We start from the raw sequence: 21,731 nt of genomic DNA, 5'->3' as shown, positions 1-21,731 counted from the left end.
AATCTATTCACCTCGACATGCTAAAACCACTTAGCAAAGGGCTGCTTGGGAAGAGGATGCTCACATGATCTCAGAGTTTCACATCACAGATAATTCATTAGATACAGAAAGGAAGATGTGATCGAGCTTCCTGTGACGCCCAGCTGGGCCCCTCGACACTCTGTGCCTCCTTGTGATTAGAGAACTACGCAGCATCGCACACACAGCTGCTAGCCAAAATGGCTTGAAGCTAATCACAAGGGAAGAGCTAGACAGATTCTGGCGGCGAGAAGCTCCAGCAGACAACTTGCTTGGCCTCTTCAAAGAAAACTCAGTTTCATTTAAAAACAAAACTAATTATTATTTTAAAACAACAAACAAAAAAACAAGATGTGATCTTAGCTCCAGGGAAGACAGAGCAGACATACTTTTCCCTGTTCTTCCCACTAAGTGGTAATAAAAACCCTCGACACTAGATATAATACAAACATAAGAAGGTTCTGGAAGGGGGAGAGGAGGCAAATGATCCAGGTACCTTGAGGCCCATAGAACAACCCAGTGATGGGTTCACTGGGTCTTTTTTTGCTTCATTATCTCAGACTTGGAGCTGAAGAAGCAGACAACTTCAAAACACCAAGGAGCACAGACTGAAAAGCCCCAAGAACAGCCTGCTGTCTCTAGCCCAAGGGCCAGGAAGGGCACAGTCTAATGAGATGGAACACATTTTGACAGTAACTGCCTGTTTACCAGCAAAGACTGAGCTGGGAGCCTAGACTTCCAGTCTCATGAGGATGTAGCAAGGTACCCAACACCTCCAGCAAGGTTGAGTAAGGACTGGGATGGACTTTTATCCCTGCATGGCAGTAATAAGGAGCCCATCCCTCACCCCCCAGCAGTGTCAGGGGAGCCTGGACTTCCACTCCCAACCGGGAGTGATGAAGAACGCTGCTCTTCCTCTCCCTGCTGGGGTCATGTCAGAGGAGGACTAATAGAGATTCAATGACTTAACATTTTCCCAGAGATAACAAGACCACCCTTCCTCCCTCTTCCCCCATGGTGACAGTGAAAGCATTGTGGCAAGCAGTCACAAGGCACTCCTACCCCTCCCAGACAGGGAGGTATCAGGGAGGCTTTGAACCAGAATACCCACAACCACCCAGCAGCAACAAGGGTCTCCCAGCCCACTGGGTGTCAATGGAAGCAGAGCAGAAAGCCTGGATATTTACCCCCATCTAGAAGTAACAATCGAATGTCCCCCTTCTTCTGCTACAGTGGTGTCCAAAACAGCCTGTCAAAACAGAAGGTTTAAATAAGATTTAGAGTCAAATAACATAATACTTAAATTGTTGAAGTTTCCACTATCACTTATACAAAGAGCCAGGAAGATCCCAAACTGAAAGAGAAAAGACAACTGACAGACACCAGCACTGAGAGAGCATAGATATTAGAATTACCTGACAAGGGTTTTAAAGCACATATCATAAAAATGCCTTAACAAACAACAACAAAAGTGCTTGAAACAAATGAAAAAGTAGTCTTGGCAAAGAAATAAAAGATATATATTTTGGTCTGGCATGGTGGCTCATGCCTGTAATCCCAGCACTTTGGGCAGCTGAGGTGGGTGGATCACCTGAGGCTGGGAGTTCAAGATCAACCTGACCAACATGGAGAAACACTGTCTGTACTAAAAATACAAAATTAGCTGGGCATGGTGACGCATGCCTGTAATCTCATCTACTCGGGGGGCTGAGGCAGAAGAATTGCTTGAACCTGGGAGGAGGAGGTTTCAGTGAGCCAAGATTGCACCATTGCTCCCCAGTGTGGCCACAAGAGTGAAACTTCATCTCAATATATATATATGTTAATGGAAATTTTAGAATTGAAAAATAAAACACAGTAACCAAATTGAATGGATAGACTTAACACAGAATGGAGGGGGCAAGCAAAATAATCAGTGAACTTCAACAGAAAACAATAGAGACCGGGTGCAGTGGCTCATGCCTGTAATCCCAGCACTTTGGGAGGCTGAGGTAGGTGGATCACTAGGTCAGGAGTTCCAGACCAGCCTGGCCAACGTGGTGAAACTCTGTCTCTACTAAAAATACAAAAAAGTAGCTAGGAGTGGTGGTGGGCACCTGTAATCCCAGCTACTCAGGAGGCTGAGGCAGGAGAATAGCTTGAACCCGGGAGGCGGAGGTTGCAGTGAGCTGAGACCGTGCCATTGCACTCCAGCCTGGGTAACAGAGCAAGATGTTGTCTCAAAAAAATAAAAATAGAAATTACCCAATACAAAGAACAGAATGAAAACAGACTGGCCAAAAAAATGAAGAAGAAAGAGGAGGAGCAGGAGGAAAGATGGAAAAAGAGAAAGAAAAGGAGGAAAGGAGGGAGGGAGGGAGGGAGGGAGAAAGTCTCAAAGACCACTGAGACTAAAATAAAAGATCCAACACTCTTGTCATCAGGGTCCAGGAAAGAGACAAAGAGGGCAGAGCTGGAAAAGCATTCAAAAAAATAATAGCTGAAAACTTACCAAATTTGGCAAAAGACATAAATCTACAGATTCAAAATGCTGAACTACGAACTAAAAGCCCGATAAAATCCACACCAAAATACATCATACAAACTTCTGAAAAGACTAAAAGACAAAAAGCCGTGAAACAACACTTCACCTATATGGGAAAAACAATTCAAATAACAGATTTCTTATCAGAAACTAAGGAAGCCAGAAGGAAGTGACGTGACAGTTTTCAAGTGCTGAAAGAAAAGAAGTGTCAACACAAAATTCTAGATTCAGTAAAAATATGCTTCAGGAATCAAGACATTCTCAGGTAAAGGAAAAATAAGAGAACGTGTTGCCAGCAGATCTACCCTAAAGGAATGGCAGAAGGAAGATCATGCAACAGCATGAAAAGTGATGAAAGATGGAATCCAAAAACATCAAGAAGAAAGAAATAACATGGTAAGGAAAAATACATGTAATTACAATAAAATTTCTATCTCCTCTTAAGACTTCTAAATTATACCGATGGTTGAAGCAAAAATTACAACCCTGTCTGAAGTGCTTCTAAATGTATGTGGAGAATTATAAATGGGGAAAGTATAGGTTTCTACACTTCCTTGAAGTGGTAAAATGACAACACTGGGAAAAGTTACATATATACACACACACACATATATACCTATATATGTATACATATAATGTGATACTGACAGCAACCACTAACAACACTATACAAAGAGATAATAATCAAAAACAATTTAGATAAATCAAAATGAAATTCTAAAAAAATATTCAAATAATCTACAGAAAGACAAGAAGAAGAAAAAGGGGGAAGACAAATTAAATTTTTAAAAAACATAAATAAAATGGTAGGCTTAAGCCGCAACCTATCAATAATTATATAAATGTAAATGGTCTAATTATGTCAATTAAAAGACAGAGATAGCAGAGTGAATTTAAAAAATAGCTATAAGAAACCTGCAGGCTGGGCGTGGTGGCTCACGCCTGTAATCCCAGCACTTTGGGAGGCCAAGGCGGGTGGATCACGAGGTCAAGAGATCGAGACCATCCTGGTCAACATGGTGAAACCCCGTCTCTACTAATAATACAAAAATTAGCTCGGCATGGTGGCACACGCCTGTAGTCCCAGCTACTCCAGAGGCTGAGGCAGGAGAATTGCTTGAACCCAGGAGATGGAGGTTGCGGTGAGTTGAGATCATGCCATTGCACTCCAGCCTGGGTAACAAGAGCGAAACTCTGTCTCAAAAAAAAAAAAAGAAAAGAAAGAAAGAAACCTGCTTTAGGCCAGGCACAGTGGCTCACGCCTGTAATCCCAGCACTTTAGGAGGCCACAGCAGGTGGATCACTTGAGGTCAGGAGTTTGAGACCAGCCTGGACAACGTAGTAAAACCCCATCTCTACTAATAATACAAAAAAAATTAGCTGGGCATGGTGGTGCGTGCTAGTAGTCCCAGCTACTCAGGAAGCTGAGGCACAAGAATTGCTTGAACCCAGGTGGCAGAAGTTGCAGTGAGCCAAGATTGTGCTGCTGCACTACAGTCTGGGTGACAGAGCAAGATTCCATCTCAATTGAAAAAAAAAAAATATATATATATATATATATGTATAACAATATATGTTGGTTGAAATTAAAAGAATAAAACATATCATGAAAACATTAATTGAAAGAAAGGAATGGCTATATTAATAACATAAAATAGACTTCAGAGAAAAGAAAATTTCAAGAGAGAGAGGAATTAAAGGATCAACCCAAATGCCCATCTATTACAGACTGGACAGGGAAAATGTGGCACATATACACCATGGAATATTATGCAGCCATCAAAAACGATGAGTTCGTGTCCTTTGTAAGGACATGGATGAACCTGGAAACCATCATTCTCAGCAAACTGACACAAGAGCAGAAAATCAAATACTGCATGTTCTCACTCATAGGCGGGTGTTGAACAATGAGAACACATTGACACAGGGAGGGGAGCATCACACACTGGGGTCTGCTGGGGGTATATAAGGGAGGGACAGCGTGGGTGGGGAGTTGGGGAGAGATAATATGGGGAGTAATGCCAGATATAGGTGATGGGGAGGAAGGCAGCAAATCACACTGCCACGTATGTACCTATGCAACAATCCTGCATGTTCTTCACATGTACCCCAAAACCTAAAATGCAATTTAACCCCCCCCCCAAAAAAAAGGATCAAGAAAAGATCCTCAAAGAAAAACAGACAAATCTGTCATTATGGTTGGAGACTCAACACTCTGTCTTAACAAATGATAGAACAATTAGACCAAAAAAATCAACCTGGAGTTGAGAAGAACTTAACACCACTGAATAACAGGATCTAATAGACATTTATGGAACACTCTACCCAACAATAGCAAAACAAACACTCTTTTCAAGTATTCACTGAACATATCCTTACACCCTACCTGGGCCATAAAACAAAGCTCGATAGGGAAGAACTGAATGGGAAGGAAGAAGGTGAACCCAAAGGAAGAAGGTGAACTAAAGAGTGCAGGATTTCTTTTAGGGATAATGAAAATGTCCCAAAATTGACTGTGGCGATGTTTGTACAACTCTACAAATATTAAAAGGGCCATTGAATTGTACATTTTAAGTGGGTGAAATATATGGTATGTGGATTATATCTCAATAACACTTTTTAAAAACACAACATATTTAAAAGAACAGAAGTCATACAGAGTGTGCTCCAGTGGAATCAAACTAGAAAGAAGTTAACGGGAAGATAATGAAGAAAATCTCCAAATGCGACCAGGTGCGGTGGCTCACGCCTGTAATCCCAACACTTTGGGAGGCCAAGGCGGGTGGATCACGAGGTCAAGAGATCGAGACCATCCTGGTCAACATGGTGAAACCCCATCTCTACTAAAAATACAAAAAATTAGCTGGGCATGGTGGCGCGTGCCTGTAATCCCAGCTACTCAGGAGGCTGAGGCAGGAGAATTGCCTGAACCCAGGAGGCGGAGGTTGCGGTGAGCCGAGATTGCACCATTGCACTCCAGCCTGGGTAAGAAGAGTGAAACTCCATCTCAAAAAAAAAAAAAAAAACCCTCCAAATGCTTGAAAACTGGATAACACATTTCTAAAATCATCCATGGGTCAAAGATAATAATTTTTGATATTCATTTTTATTCAGTTTAATGTTTTGTTTTGTTTTTTGAGACGGAGTCTCACACTGTCAACCGGGCTAGAGTGCAATGGCGCAAAATGGGCTCACTGCAACCTCCACCTCCCAGGTTCAAGCGATTCCCCTCCCTCAGCCTCCTGAGTAGCTGGGATTACAGGTGCCCGCCACCACACCCAGCTAATTTTTTTGTATTTTAAGTAGAGACAGGGTTTCACTATGTTGGCCAGGCTAATCTGGAACTCCTGACCTCATGATCTGCCCGCCTTGGCCTCCCAAAGTGCTAGGATTACAGGCGTGAAAACTGGCACTGGGCCAGTTTAATGCATTTTTAAAAATTTCTTAAAAGAAATAAACTGAATAAAAGTGAATATCAAAATTTGTGAGACATAGTTAAAGCAATGCTGAAAGGGAAATTTATAACACTAAATGCTTACATTTCTAATGTAAAAAGAAAAAGGCTCAAATCAGTAGTCTCATCTCAAGAACATAAAAGACAAAGGTCAAAATAAACACAAAGCAAGCAAAAGAAAGAAAATATTAAAATAAATCAGTAAAATTGAAAACAGAAACACAATAGAGAAAATCAATGAAACAAAGTATTGATTCTTCACAAGGTTAATAAAATTGACAAAACTCAAGCAAGGCTAACAAAGAAAAAAGAGAGAAGACACAGATTACCAGCTATTAGAATGAAAGCATAATTACAAACAACTCTACACATATAAATTTGACAATGTAGACGAAATGGACTAATTACTGAAAAAACACAAATTACCACAACTCCCTCAATATGAAATAGATAATTTGGATAGGCTGATAACTACTGAGAAAATTGAATTTGTAATTTAAAAACTCTTAAAACAGAAACACTAAACTTAAAATTTTACAAATAATAGACTAGGTAATTAATTATACCTTTCCCTAGAAAATAAAAACAATGACAAATTATTTTGCAAGACTCACACCTGTACTCCCAGCACTTTGGGAGGCCAAGGTGGGTAGATCATCTGCGGTCAGGAGTTTGAGACTAGCCTGGTCAACATGGTGAAACCCCGTCTCTACTTAAATAGAAAAATTAGCTGGGCAGGGTGGCAGATAAAAGAAAAAGAAAAAAGAAAAGAAAACTACAGACCAATATCCTTCATGAATAGACACAAAACTCCTTCAACTCCTTAACAAAATATTAGCAAGAAGAAGCAATATATAAAAATAATTATACACCATGATCAAGTGGGACTTATTCCAGAAATGCAAGGCTGGTTCAGTATTTGAAAACAAAACAATCCAGGTAGTCCACCATATGGATGTACTAAAGATGAAAACCACATGATCACATTAATCAATGCAGAAAAAATCATTTGTCAAGATCCAATATCCATTCATGATACTCTTAAAAGAAACAGAAATAGAGGGGAAATTCCTTAACCTGATAAAGAACATCTACAAAAGCTTACAGCTAACCTATACTTAACAGAGTGCAACTAAATGCTTTCCCCTAAGATCAGGAACAAGGCAAGGACGTTCACTCTCATTGGTCTTATTTAACACAGCCCTGAAATTCTAACTTGTGCAAAATGACAAGAAAGGGAAATCAAAGACCTGTAGATTGGAAAGGAAGAAATAAAACTGTTCCTGTTTGCAGATGATATTATTGTCTACATAGAAAATGTAAAGCAACTGGGGTAGGGGGGCAGTGGAGAAATGCTGGTAAAAGGATACAAAATTTCAGTTAGACAGGAGGAATATGTTCAAGATATCTATTGCACAACATGGTGACTATACTTAATAACAATATTTTGTATCCTTGAAAAATGCTAAAAGACTGGATGTTAAATGCTCTCACCACAAAAATGATAACTATGTGAAGTAACACATATGTTAATTAACACAATGTGTATTACTCCAAAACATCACAGTTCCACATGATAAATACATAAAATTTTATCTGTCAGTTTAAAAACGCATGATTTTGGCCAGGCACAGTGGCTCACACCTATAATCCCAGCACTTTAGGAGGCCGAGGCAGGTGAATAACTTGATCAGGAGTTTGAGACCAGCATGGTCAACATGGTGAAATCCCATCTCTACTAAAAACACAAAAATTAGCAGGGCGTGGTGAACACCTGTAATCCCAGCTACTTAGGAGGCTGAGGCACGAGAATCACTTAAACCAGGGAGGCAGAGGTTGCAGTGAGCTGGGTCCACTGCACTCCAGACTCCATCTCAAAAAAAAAAAAAAAACAAAATAAAGCATAATTTTTCTTAAATGCCCAGGCAAGGTGGCTCACACCTGTAATCCCAGCACTCTGGGAGGCTGAGGTGGGATGATCACCCGAGGTCAGGAGTTTGAGACCAGCCTGACCAACATCGTGAAACCCCATCTTTACTAAAAATACAAAAATTAGCCAGGCATAGTGGTGCACGCCTGTAATCCCAGCTACTCAGGAGGCTGAGGAGAATCGCTTGAACCTGGGAGGCGGAGGTTGCAGTGAGCCAAGATTGTGCCATTCCACTCCAGCCTGAGCAACAGAGTGAGACTTCATCTCAAAAAAAGAAAAAACAAAAAGGCAAAGAAACTTAATTTTTAAAAAAAACTAAAACTAATAAGTAAATTCAGTAAGTATTCAGGATATATGATGAACATACAAAAATCAATTGCGCTGGGGACAGGAGGATTGGTTTAGGCCAGTAGTTTGAGGCTGTAATACGCAATAATTGTGCCTATCAGTAGTGACTGTGTTCCAGCATGAACAACATAATGAGACCACATCTCTAGTAAAAAAAAAAAAAAGTCTCTATGTACTAGCAATAAACACATGGATACTGAAATTAAAAATATAATAAATACTGTTTTTAATTGCCTGCAAAAAATGTAATACTTAGGTATAAATCTAACAAAATATGCAGGACTTGTTGCTGAAAACTACAAAATGCTGATAAAAGAAATCAAAGAAGACTTAAATACAGTGAAATATACCGTGCTTATAGGTTGGAAAATATAATGTAAAGATGTCAATTTTATCCAAATTATTATACAAATTTTCATGATTACTACCAAAATCCCAGAAAAATTTTATATAGATATAGGCAAGAGTATACTAAAATGTATAAAGAAATGTAAAGGAACTAGAGTAGCTAAAACAAATTTTAGAAAGAACAATAAGGTGGGAAGAATCAGTCTATTCAGTTTCAAGACTTACATACCTACAGTAATCAAGACTGTGATACTGACAGAGGGACAGACATAGATCAATGCAACCAAAAAGAGAACTGAGAAAGAAGCACACAAATATGCCCAAATGATTTCTGACAAAGGTGCTAAAACACTTCAATCGGGGAAGACATGTTTCTCAAATGCACATCCATAGGCAAAAAGATGAACCTGAGTCTCACGCCCTACAGAAAATTTAACTCAAAACAACACATAAGATGTACATCTATAAAACATTTAGAAAAAGATAGGGGAAAATCTTTGGGATGTAAGCCTAGGCAAAGAATTTTTAGACTTGATGCCAAAAGAAGATCTATAAGGCAGGTCACAGCAGCTCACGTCTGTAATTCCAGCACTTTAGGAGGCCGAGGCAAGGGATTACTATCACTTGAGGTCAGGAGTTCGAGACCAGCCTGGCCAATGTGGTGAAACCCCATCTCCACTAAAAAAAAAAAAAAAAAGAAAATACAAAAATTAGCCAGACATGGTGGTGGGCACCTGTAAACCCAGCTACTCAGGAGGCTGAGGCAGGAGAATCGCTTGACTGGGAAGGTGGAGGTTGCAGTGAGCCAAGATCGTGCTATTGCACTCCAGCCTGGGTGACAGAGAGAGTCTCTGTCTTAAAAAAAAAAAAAAAAAAAAAAAAAAAGGGAAACTGCTGAACTGTTTTCCAGAATGGCTATACCATTGTACCTTCTCACCAGTAATGTGTTATTTACCTACTTTCTCTTCATTTTCACCAGCATTTGGTTGTTATTTTTTCTTTTAACCATTCTGATAGATACATAGTGATATTAGTGTTTTAATTTTCATTTCTCTAATGGCCAATGTGGTTGAAAATCTTACCATGTACAAACTTGTCATATGTATATCCTCTTTGTTGAAATGTTTGTTCATGTCTTTCACCCATTTTCTAATTGGATTTTCGGTTTGTTTTTTTACTGTTGCGTTCTATGAGTTCTTTATATATTTTTGGTACTCGTTCTTTGTTGGATGTATGGTTTGCAGATGTTTGTCTTTTCATCCTTGTAACAGGGTCTTTCACACAGAAAAACTTTTGATGAAGTCCAACTTAATACTTTTTCCTTTTACAGACTTTTTTTTTTTTAAATAGTTTTGATAGAGACAGGGGTTTACCATGTTGGCCAGGCTAGTCTTGAATGCCTGACCTCATGGTCCACCTGCCTTGGCCTCCCAAAGTGAGTCATGAGCCACAGCGCTTGGCCCTTCCCCCAATTTCTTATTTAAAAAAATTCAAACCTACAGAAAAGTTGAAAGAATAATACAGTGAATTCCTATACACCTTTCATGTAGATTGATAAGGCATTAACATTTTGACACATTTGCGTGCTTTCTTCTCTCTCTCTTGTCATATATGTATGCATGTATGTGTCTATATGTGTATTAGGTCTATATTTGTGTGTGTGCATACATACATAGTTATCTTTTAAAATTTTTGTTGGCTCACACATTTGAAAGTAGATTGCAGACATTTTGAAACTTCATCCATAAATATTTCCGTGTTTATTTCCTAAGACGTGAGTATTCTCCTGTACAACCTTAATATTATCACAGTGAAGAAGTGTAATACTAAACCAATAATATCATTTAATCTATAGTTCATATTTAAATTTTTTTCTTTTTCCTAGAGGGTCAACCCTGATTTCTTTTTTCTTCTAAATTTTCTTAGTCATTTTAAAAATGACTTTTACTTTTGTTTTTAAAATCCAGGAGTCAGTCAAGTTTCATATATTATATTTGGTTATTGCCTTTAAAAATCTCCATTAATTTTATTTTGGTAGAATTATTTTCATTTCGAAGAAATACAGAGGAAACCCAGGTACACTTTACCAAGTTCCCCCATGGTGATATCTATCTTTTCTTTTCTTTTCTTTTCTTTTCTTTTTGAGAAGGAGTTTTACTCTTGTCACCCAGGCTGGAATGCAATGGCAGGATCTCGGCTCACTGCAACCTCTGCCTCCCAGGTTCAAGCAATTCTCCTGTCTCAGCCTCCTGAATAGCTGGGGTTACAAGCACCTGCCACCATGCCCAGCTAATTTTTGTATATTTGGTAGAGACAGGGCTTCACCATATTGGCCAGGCTGGTCTCAAACTCTTGACCTCATGATCCACCAGCCTCAGTCTCCCAAAGTGTTGGGATTACAGGCGTAAGCCACTGCACCCAGCCTCAGAAGTTTCTTAAAAAGCTAAGCATGTAACCATCATACAACCCAGCAACCGCACTATAAGCATTTTACCTCAGCGCAATGAAAACTTACGTTCACACAAAAGTCTGTACACAAATGTTCATGTTCACAGAAGATTCATTAGTAATAGTAAAACACTGGGATATACACAACCCAGAAGTCCTTTAGTGAGTAAATAATTAAACAAACTGGTGCATCTGTATGAGTCAGCAATAAAAATGAAACAAGCTATTGATACACACAACCTGGATTAACTTCCAGAGGATTATACTTAGTGAAAAAAGCCAATTCTGAAGGTTGTATCCTATATAATCCTATTTATATAGCATTCTTGAAATGACAAAATTATAGAAATTTCATACAGATTAGTGATTTTCAGGGATGAAGGCGGGGGGTAAGGAAGAAGGGATTTGGGTGTGGCTATAAAAGGATAATGGGGGAGGGATCCTTATGGTGGTAGAAATGTTCCATATCTTGGCTGGATCAATGTCGAAATCCTGGTTTTGGTATTGTACTATAGTTTTGAAAAATGTCACCATGGCTGGGCGCGGTGGCTCATGCCTGTAATCCCAGCACATTGGGAGGCCGGGATGGGTGGATCATCTGAGGTCAGGAGTTTGAGACCATCCTGGCCAATATGGTGAAACCCTGTCTCTACCAAAAATACAAAAATTAGCTGGGCATGGTGGCAGGTGCTTGTAACCCTAGCTATTCGGGAGGCTGAGACAGGAGAATTGCTTGAATCTGGGAGGCAGAGGTTGCAGTGAGCTGAGATCGTGCCATTGCATTCCAGCCTGGGTGACAAAAGCAAAACTCCATCTCAAAAAAGAAAAGAAAAGAAAAGACAGATATCACCATGGGGGAACTTGGTAAAGTGTACCTGGGTTTCCTCTGTATTTCTTCGAAATGAAAATAATTCTACCAAAATAAAATTAATGGAGATTTTTAAAGGCAAATAACCAAATATAATATATAAAACTTGACTGACTCCTGGAGTTTAAAAACAAAAGTAAAAGTCATTTTTAAAATGACTAAGAAAATTTAGAAGAAAAAAGAAATCAGGGTAGACCCTCTAGGAAAAAGAAAAAAATTTAAATATGAACTATAGATTAAATGATATTATTGGTTTAGTATTACACTTCTTCACTGTGATAATATTAAGGTTGTACAGGAGAATACTCACGTCTTAGGAAATAAACACGGAAATATTTATGGATGAAGTTTCAAAATGTCTGCAATCTACTTTCAAATGTGTGAGCCAACAAAATTTTTAAAAGACAACTATGTATGTATGCACACACACAAATATAGACCTAATACACATATAGACACATACATGCATACATATATGACAAGAAAGAGAGACGAAAGCACGCAAATGTGTCAAAATGTTAATGCCTTATCCATCTACATGAAAGGTGTATAGGAATTCACTGTATTATTCTTTCAACTTTTCTGTGGGTTTGAATTTATTTTAATAAAAAATTGGGGGAAGGACTGAGCGCTGTGGCTCATGACTCACTTTGGGAGGCCAAGGCAGGCGGACCATGGCCAAGACTAGCCTGGCCAACATGGTGAAACCCCGTCTATACCAACACTATAAAAAATTAGCTGGGTGTGGTGGTGCATGCCTGTAATCACAGCTTCTCAGGATGCTGAGGCAGGAGAATCACTTGAACTTGGGAGGCAGAAGTTGTACTGAGCCAAGATTGTGCCACTATACTCCATCCTGGGTGGTGACAGAGCAAGATTCTGTCTCAAAAAAAAAAAAAAAAAAAAAAAAAAAAAAAAGGGAGGTGAGTAGGAAGGGAAATCAACTTCCAGTCCGAGAGTGTGAGCAGCTCCACTAACCCACTCTTCAGTGAGACTGGGAAAAACAAGTTTTTTGGGGTTTGGGAGGTTGTTTTGAGACAGAATTTTACTATTTCACCCAGGCTGGAGTGAAGTGGCATCATCTCGGCTCACTGCAACGTTAGTCCCACAGGTTCAAGCGATTCTCCTGCCTCAGGCTCCTGAGTAGCTGGGATTATAGGCATCTGCCACCACACTCATCTAATTTTTGTAGTTTTAGCAGAGACAGGGTTTTGCCATGTTGGCCAGGCTGGTCTCGAACTCCTGATCTCAGGTGATCCACCTGCCTCGGCCTCCCAATGTACTAGGATTACAGGCGTGAACCACTACGCCCAGCCAAAACTACTTTTTAAAAATCAACCACTGACAAGCTCTGGAAATGGTCCTAAGGACAAACAGCAAATAAAGAAACATCAACTCAAGGAAATCTATGAATATTCAGTAAGAAAGGCAATAGTTTGTGGTATTTGAACCTCACTGTCAGCTAGTCAAGTAAAGACTCCACTGAAGACTGCTACTGACAAGAACACGGCGTCCCCTCTTCCCACAGACCAAGGACACTGGGCTCTCTCACCCAGGTCCTAGGAGGAGGGCTTTCTTCCCAGAAGAAGCAGGACATTAGTGCTTCTTATCCTGCCACCAGCTAGCCACCTGTTGATGAGGCTAAGTTCTGGGTGAGTGTGGTTGGGAGGTGGGGAGCTCCCTTCTTCTACCCAACCTCTACTCATAAAGTGGAGGCTATACCTTAAGTTCAGCATGCTGGGAATACCGAAGCCTGGATCACTCTTGCCCTGGCTCATAAGGCAGTGGTTTCACAGCCAGAGAGGCAAGTCAAGAGGACTTCAAGCCACTGTCCCTACTCTCATGAAGTGCTTGGCTCCTGGAGGAGAGTATCACTCAGAAAGAAGCTTACCATTGTCTCCACTTCTAGCTCAAAAACCCTGACTCAATAATTTTACCTAGAGAGATAGCTTGTAATCTCTTCTTCAGGGAACTGACTTGATTTGCAGTGGTTTGGAGTTCAAGCCTAAGGGCACGTTCACGAATGGTAAATGTTGTGGTGAAAGGCACGTGGGAAAAGATTCATGGCTTTAATGAAGATACAGCCTAAACTATAGGCTGGCTAGTTTGTAGAAGAGAACTGGAATATATAACCGCTGAGAGGAGTTTTTTCAGGATCAGAATATCAAACACTAAGTTTAGGCCGGGCGCCTTGGATCTAAGACAACAGCAGTCTTACTCTTAGTTCCTGTAATCCCAGCACCTTGGGAAGCCAAGGTGGGTGGATCACTTGAGGTCAGGAGTTCAAGATCAGCATAGCAAACATGGTGAAATCCCATCTCTACTAAAAATACAAAAATTAGCCAGGCGTGGTGGCATGCACCTGTAGTCCCAGCCACTTGAGAGGATGAGGCAGGAGAATTGGTGGAACCCAGGAGGCTGAGGTTGCACTGAACCGAGATCGTACCACTGGACTCCAGCCTGAGCAACAGAGTAAGACTCCATCTTAAAAAAAAAAAATCAAATACTAACTTAAGAAACTATTTAAAGGAGCCAAAATTTAATTGTATTAGTTTATAGAACAATTTTTATGCTCCATAGCATTGTTGAAAACAATAATCAGCTAACAATTAGTGGAGTTCAACAGCTGTTAAATCTGATAACTGTTTAGGAAGAGAGCCCTCTCAGTATCACTGTCATTTGAGGCTGACAGTAGGCACACCCAAAGCTGTGCCTCCTTGAGGAGCAACATCAAAGGTTTAACACTGTCAGGGTACTATGGTTTGGATATGGTTTGTTCGGCCCCACTAAGTCTCATGTTGAAATTTGTTCCCCAGTCCTGGAGGTAGGGCCTTATTGGAAGGTATCTGAGTCATGGAGGCATTTCCCTCCTGAATGGTTTGGTGCCATTCTTGGAAGAATGAGTGAGTTCTTATTCTTAGTTCCTGCAACAGCTGGTTGTTAAAAAAAAGCCTGGCACCTTCCCCCACATCTCTCATTTCCTCTCTCACCATGTGATCTCACTGGTTCCCCTTCCCTTTATGCAATGAATGGAAGCAGTCTGAAGCCCTCACCAGAAGCAGATATTGATGTCATGCTTCCTGTACAGCCTTCAGAGCCATGAGCCCAATAAACCTCTTTTCTTTATAAATTATCTAGTCTCGGGTATTCCTTTACAGCAAGACGAATGGACCAAGAGAGGGGGCAATTGACTTCATTAAAATAATCTATGCAGTCACTAAACAAATAAACAAATAATAAAAGGCTCCAGAGGTGGGAGGCCCATACTCAGAGTTCCTACAATACAGTATCTGAAAAGTCCAGTTTCCAACCAAATATATATATAGGCCAGATGTGGTAGCTTAATGTCTGTAATCCCCACACTTAGGGAGGCTGAGGCGGGTGGATCACCAAAGGTCAGGAGTTCAAGACCAGCCTTGCCAACATAGTGAAACCCCATCTGTACTAAAAATATAAAAATTAGCCAGGCATAGTAGTGAACACCTGTAATCCCAGCTACTCAGGCAAGGTAATTGCTTGACCCAGGAGGCAGAGGCTGCAGTAAGTAGAGATTACACCAATGCACTCCAGCCTGGGCAACAGAGCAAGAGTCCATCTCATGTTTTTATATATGAGGCATGAAAAGAAACAAGGAAGCATGAACCATACTTTCTGTGGTTATGATAGGGTGCGGTATGACGGGGGAAGCAGACAAGGGAAGCTGTAGATGAGAGCAAACAGTTATCAGATTCAACAGAAAAAGACTTCAGCATAACCATTATAAATATGTCCATGGAATTAAAGAAAAGCACAATTAAAGAAGTAAAGGGAAGTATCATAACAATATAACTCCAAGTAGAGAATATCAATAAAGGAACAGAAATTATAAAATACGACAAAATGAAAATTCTGGAGTTGAAAGGTTGAATAACTAAAATTAAAAATTCACTAGAGATGGCTCAACATTATATTTGAACTGGCAGAAGAAAAATTCAGTGAGTATGAATATGCATCAATAGACATTATTCAAATGAAAAACAAAAAGAATGAAGAAAAATGAACAGAATCTCAGCAAAATATGGCACACGATTAATCACATTAACTTATGCGTAATGAGAATACTAGAAGGAGATGAGAGGGAAAGAGGAAGAAAAAATATTCAATTAATGGCCAGCAACTTCCTAGATTTTTTAAAAAAACAATAACCTAAGACTGGGCATGGTGGCTCATGCCTGTAATCCCAGCACTTTGAGAGGCCAAGGCAGGAAGATCACAAGGTCAGGAGTTTGAGACCAGCCTACCCAATAGAGTGAAACCCTGGCTCTACTAAAAACACAAAAATTAGGCCGGCATGGTGGCACATGCCTGTAGTCCCAGCTACTTGGGAGGCTGAGGCAGAAGACTCACTTGAACCCAGAAGGCAAAGGTTGCAGTGAGCCAAAATTGCGCCACTGCACTCTAGTCTGAACGACACAGCAAGACTCTGTCTCAAAATAAATAAATAAATAACCTACACAATCAGGAAACTCAATGAATTCCAAGTTGAATGAATACCAAAAGATCCACAAACACACATACCATGGTAAAAATGCTGAAGGTCAAAAACAGAGAACATCTTAAAAGCAGCTAGAGGAAGACTTAAAAGAGAACCTCACTTATAAATGGAACTCACTTATAAAATAATATCACTTACAAAAGAAACACAATAACATAAACAGTTGACCTCTCATCAGAAACAATGAATGATAACATATTTAAAGTCCTCAAAGAAAAAAGTATTAACCAAGATTCCTATATACAACAAAGCTATCTTTCAAAAATATAAAAAATATATATTCAAAAAAATGAGGCCGGGCGCAGTGGCTCAAGCCTGTAATCCCAGCACTTTGGGAGGCCGAGGCGGGTGGATCACAAGGTCAAGAGGTCGAGACCATCCCAGTCAACATGGTGAAACCTCGTCTCTACTAAAAATACAAAACATTAGCTGGGCATGGTGGCGCATGCCTGTAATCCCAGCTACTCAGGAGGCTGAGGCAGGAGAATTGCCTGAACCCCGGAGGCGGAGGTTGCGGTGAGCTGAGATCGCGCCATTGCACTCCAGCCTGGGTAACAAGAGCGAAACTCCGTCTTAAAAAAAGAAAGACAAAAAAATGAAACCAGGGTCTTGAAGAGGTATTTGTACACCCATGTGTGTAGCAGCATTATTCACAATAGCCAAAATGTAGAAGCAACCCAAGGGTCCATCAACAAATGAATCAACAAAATGTGGTGTATGTATACTCAATGGAATATTATTCAGTATTAAAAAGGAATGAAATTCTGACATATGCTACAACATGGCTAAACCGTGATGACTTTATGCTAACTGAAATAAGCCAGCTGCAAAAGGACAAAGACTGTATTACTTCACTTACATGAAATACCTAGAGTAGTCAAATTCAGAGATAGAAAGTAGAACAGTAACGGGGACTTTTTGTTTATTGGGTCCAGAATTTCAGTTTTGCAAGATAAAGAGTTCTGGAGACAGATGGTGGGGAGGTTTGTACAATAATATAAATATACTTTATACTAATGAACTCTACACTTAAAAATGATTAAGCAGGAGGACAGGCACGGTGGCTCATGCCTGTAATCGCAGCAATTTGGGAGGCCAAGGCAGGCAGATCCCTTGAGGCCAGGAGTTCGAGACCAGCCTGGCCAACATGGCCAAACCCCATCTCTGATAAACATACAAAAATTAGCCGGGCATGATTGCATATACCTATAATCCCAGCTACCTGTAAGGCCGAGGCACGAGAATCACTTGAACCCAGGAGGCAGAGGTTGCAGTGAGTTGAGATCACACCACTGCATTCCAGCCTGGATGACAGAGCAAGACTCTGTCTCAAACAACAAAAACAAAAGATAATTAAGCAGGAAACAAGAGATTGCTGCTGAAAAGGAGAAAGCATATGAAGGACCAAGGCTCATGAGAGCAAAAACTTTTTAGTGATTAAAATAGTAATTTTTATACGTATCTTGCCACTTTCTTGTGGTAAAAATGGGCAAAATGAAGGTGAAATAAAGACATCCCAGACAAACAAAAATAGAGAATTTGTTGCCTTATAAGAAACACTAGAGGAAGTTCTTCAGGCTGAAAGCCAGTGACCCCAGAGGATAATCTGAATTTACGCAGAAAATCAAAGCGTACCAATCAAAGTTATTCTGTAACTGTGACACTAAAAATGCATATTTTTCTCCTTTCTTTTCTGAATTGATTTAAAAAGCCAATTGTATAAAATGTTATATACATAATGCATATTGTTGAACCTATAACATATAGAAATATACTTGTAATATATTTGCATATAACTGCACAAAGAGAGAGTTGGAAAAAAGCTGCTATTAGGCTAAGGAAATTACTATAGATAGGAAAGTAATATAACGATAGGGAACTTAAAAATAAAATTTTAAAATATTTAAAAATAATAATTACAACAATAGTATGGATGGGTTTGTAATATTAATAAACGTAATAAAAAATACCACAAAAAAGGGAAAGACAATAGAACTGCACAGGAATAACATTTCTATATCTCATTAGAATTAAATTATGAGTTAAGACATACATGTTAAAACCTAGATACTAAAAAATAACTCACATAAACACAGTGAAAAAATAAATAAAGGAATTAAAAAGTTTGTATTAGTTTCCTTAGGCTACAGTAACCAAATACCACAGATTGAGTGCCTTAACACAACAGAAATGTATTCTCTCCCCATTCTGGAGGCTAAAAGTCTGCACTCAAGGTGAGTACAGGGCCATGCTCCCTGTGAAGGTTCTAGGAAAGAATCCTCCCTTGTCTCTTCCAGCTTCCAGGGGTTCTCAGTAATCCTAAGTGCTCCTTGGCTTGTAGCTGCATCACTACTAGCAACCAGAAGGGAAATAACAAAGATTAAAGCAAAAAATAATGAAATCAAAAGTAGAAAAACAATAGAAAAAATAAATAAAATCAAAAGTTAGCTCTTTGAAAAGATCAACCAAGTTAACGAAATTAACCTTTTAGCTAGATTGACAAAAAGAAAAGATCAACCAAGTTAACCTTTTAGCTAGACTGACAAAGAAAAAAGAAGGAAGATTCAAATTACTAGAATCAGAAATGAAAGAGAGGACATTACTAATGAGGGATTATAAATGAATATTATGAACAAATGTGTGCCAACAAATTAGAAAACTTAGATGAAATAGACAGATTCCTAGGAAGACACCAACTACCAAAATTTACTCAAGAAGAAAGACATTTGAATGAGCTATAACAAGGGAAGAGGCTGAATTGGCAATCAAGAAACTATCCACAAAGAAAATCCCAGGCCCAGAAGATTTCACTGTGAAATTCTATCAAACTTATAAATTAGTATCAGTTCTTTAAAAACTCTTCCAAAAAATAGGACAGATCTCTAGTCACAGGTGATATGATCTTATATTTTAAAAATCCTAAGGAAACTACTAAGACAGTATGATAACTGATCAACAAGTTCAGCAAGGTTGCAGGGAGGGAGGAGGGAACACTTCCCAACTCATTTATGAGACTAGTATTACCCTGACACCTAAATCAGGCAAAGATATCATACGAAAACTAGCCACTGGTATCTCTTCTGAATATGGATATGAAAATCCCTAACAAAATATTAGCAAAACAGTTTCAGTAACATGTAAAAAGAATTATATACTATGACCATATGGGATTTACGCAAGGAATGAAAGGTTGGTTAAAAAATGTAATATCTGAGGCCAGGCAGAGTGGCTCACGCCTGTAATCCCAGTACTTTGGGAGGCCGAGGTGGTGGATTACCTGAGGTCAGGTGTTTGAGACTAGCCTAGCCAACATTGTGAAACCTCGTCTCTACTAAAAATACAACAAATTAGCTCAAGAGGCTGAGGCAGGAGAATCTCTTGAACTTGGGAGACAGAGGTTGCAGTGAGCCGTGATCGTGTCATTGCACTCCAGCCTGAGCAACAAGAGCAAGACTCTGAATCCAAAAAAAAAAAAGAAAAAAAGCTTATTATCTGAAAGTCAATTGGTTATATCAATAGAATAAAAATCATATGATTTTTACTCAACAAAATCCACCACCCTTTCATGATAGGAATAGAAGGGAATAAAAACACTCAGAAATAAATTTATCCAAATAAGTGCAAAACTTATTATACTCTAGAAGCTACAAAACACTGTTAAAAGAAATTAAAGGTTTAAATAAAAGAAAAACTATCCCATGTTCACAGATCAAAACACTTAGCATTGGTAGTGCTCTCCAAATTGATCTATAAATTCAACAAAATCCTTATCAAAATCCCAGATGAAGCCAGACACAGTGGCTCACGCCTGTAATCCCAACACTTTGGAAGGCCAAGGTGCGCAGATCACCTGAGGTCAGGAGTTTGAAACCAGCGTGACCAACATGGAAAAATCCCATCTCTACTAGATAAACACTGCATGTTCTCACTCAGATGTGAGTGCTAAAAAGAAAATGGGGTCATAGAATTAAAAGGGGAGGCTCAGGAAAAGTTATTTTGTAGATACAAATTCACAGCTATACTAGAAGAATAAGTTTTAGTGTTCAGTAGCACTGTAGGGTGAGTATAGTTACCAATAATATATTGTACATGTTCAAAAAGGTAGAAGAGATTTTGGATGTTCCCAACCAAAGGAATGATAAACGTTGGTGATGATGGATATCATAATTACCCTGATTCGATCATTACACATTGCATACATGTATTAAAATATCACTCTGTCCTCATAAATACACATAATTATTACATGTCAGCAAAAAATATTCACATCATCTTTTCTCTGTGTGTGTCCATGTCCAAATTTCGATTGGCTCATTCTGGGTCATAGTCGATTACTGTGCCCAAAGTGAAGTCTACTTCCAAAAGAAGGAAAGAGGGAACACTGAATAGACAAAACTTACAGTCATTTTCATCTCCGCTTTTCTATGAGATTGTGAACACACAGAAGTAGGGTTTTTATCTACATTGGGCAAGGTTTATTAAGGAAAATAGAATTCAAGAGAAGCAGTTCAATAGAGGGAATTTAATATGGGAACTAATTACAAGGTTTAAGGCAGGACTAAAAAGCCAGTTGGGATGGTGAGCCAATCCAGAGATTCCCATGAAGCTGGAAGGATAAAGGAGGAGGGGGTATTATCAGCGTCCACAAGCCAGTGTCAGAGTCCTTGGCTGGAGCTGGGACCACCCCAGAGACACTGCAACGCCAAAAACAAGGGGGGAAAACCCTGGCTTCTCCCTTCCTCCCACCTTTCAATCTCCCACTAGTGCTTCCTACCAGCCATACTTGGCCAGAGGCAGTAAGGGACACTGCCAAGTGAAGTTTGTAGGAATCCTCTCCCTCTGAGACAGAGAAATACAGAAGGGTAGAAAATGAGTCTGAGGGTAAAGAGGAAAAACCCTGAGTACTGTCTCATTTATCTTTTTTCTACAGTGCCTAATCTCTGTCTCTCAAAAAAGGCAATCAATTGAGAGAAACTGAAAATTCCAATTGAAATGCAAGAATGGAGTATAACTGGACTAGAGAGAAGAGACAAACTTATTCCACATAGAGTAAACAAGAATGGATTCACAAAGGACAAGATGAATGAAAAGTTATAGAAATAATGAGCAAAGATTTGCCAGAGAAATTAAAAAGCGGTAAAGTCAGCCATGCTGTACACCCTGAAGGCACAATAATGAAAGCACTTCAAGAAATGACAAGATTTAAAGTCAAATTCTTTCAAATGCTTTTCCAGAATTTCTTAAGACGATTATATAGCT

The 21,731-nt window shown here is 39.4% G+C and overlaps 1 protein-coding gene across 8 annotated transcripts in view; it reads right to left on the bottom strand.

Annotated features, from left to right (window-relative positions):
* SPECC1 (sperm antigen with calponin homology and coiled-coil domains 1) overlaps positions 1-21,731 on the bottom strand; it is a 326,271-nt gene that overhangs the window by 292,618 nt on the left and 11,922 nt on the right. For 2 of the 8 annotated variants that reach the window (XM_074388318.1, XM_074388317.1), the window contains exon 1: positions 1,206-2,067. The exons of 2 other annotated variants lie outside the window; for them this stretch is intronic. In XM_074388318.1, the coding sequence (XP_074244419.1) occupies positions 1,206-1,211 (6 nt within the window). In that variant the 5' untranslated portion in view covers positions 1,212-2,067. Of the gene's footprint in view, positions 1-1,205; positions 2,078-21,731 lie in introns of those variants that run through there. 4 more of the 8 variants (XM_074388311.1, XM_074388315.1, XM_074388310.1 and 1 more) reach the window with 4 other exon arrangements.

Source organism: Saimiri boliviensis, chromosome 17 (assembly GCF_048565385.1).
Source record: "Saimiri boliviensis isolate mSaiBol1 chromosome 17, mSaiBol1.pri, whole genome shotgun sequence".
In the NCBI taxonomy this organism is placed as follows: Eukaryota; Metazoa; Chordata; class Mammalia; order Primates; family Cebidae; genus Saimiri; species Saimiri boliviensis.
The sequence above is the reverse complement of the archived record's forward strand: the minus strand, read 5'-3'. Positions and strand labels throughout refer to the sequence as shown.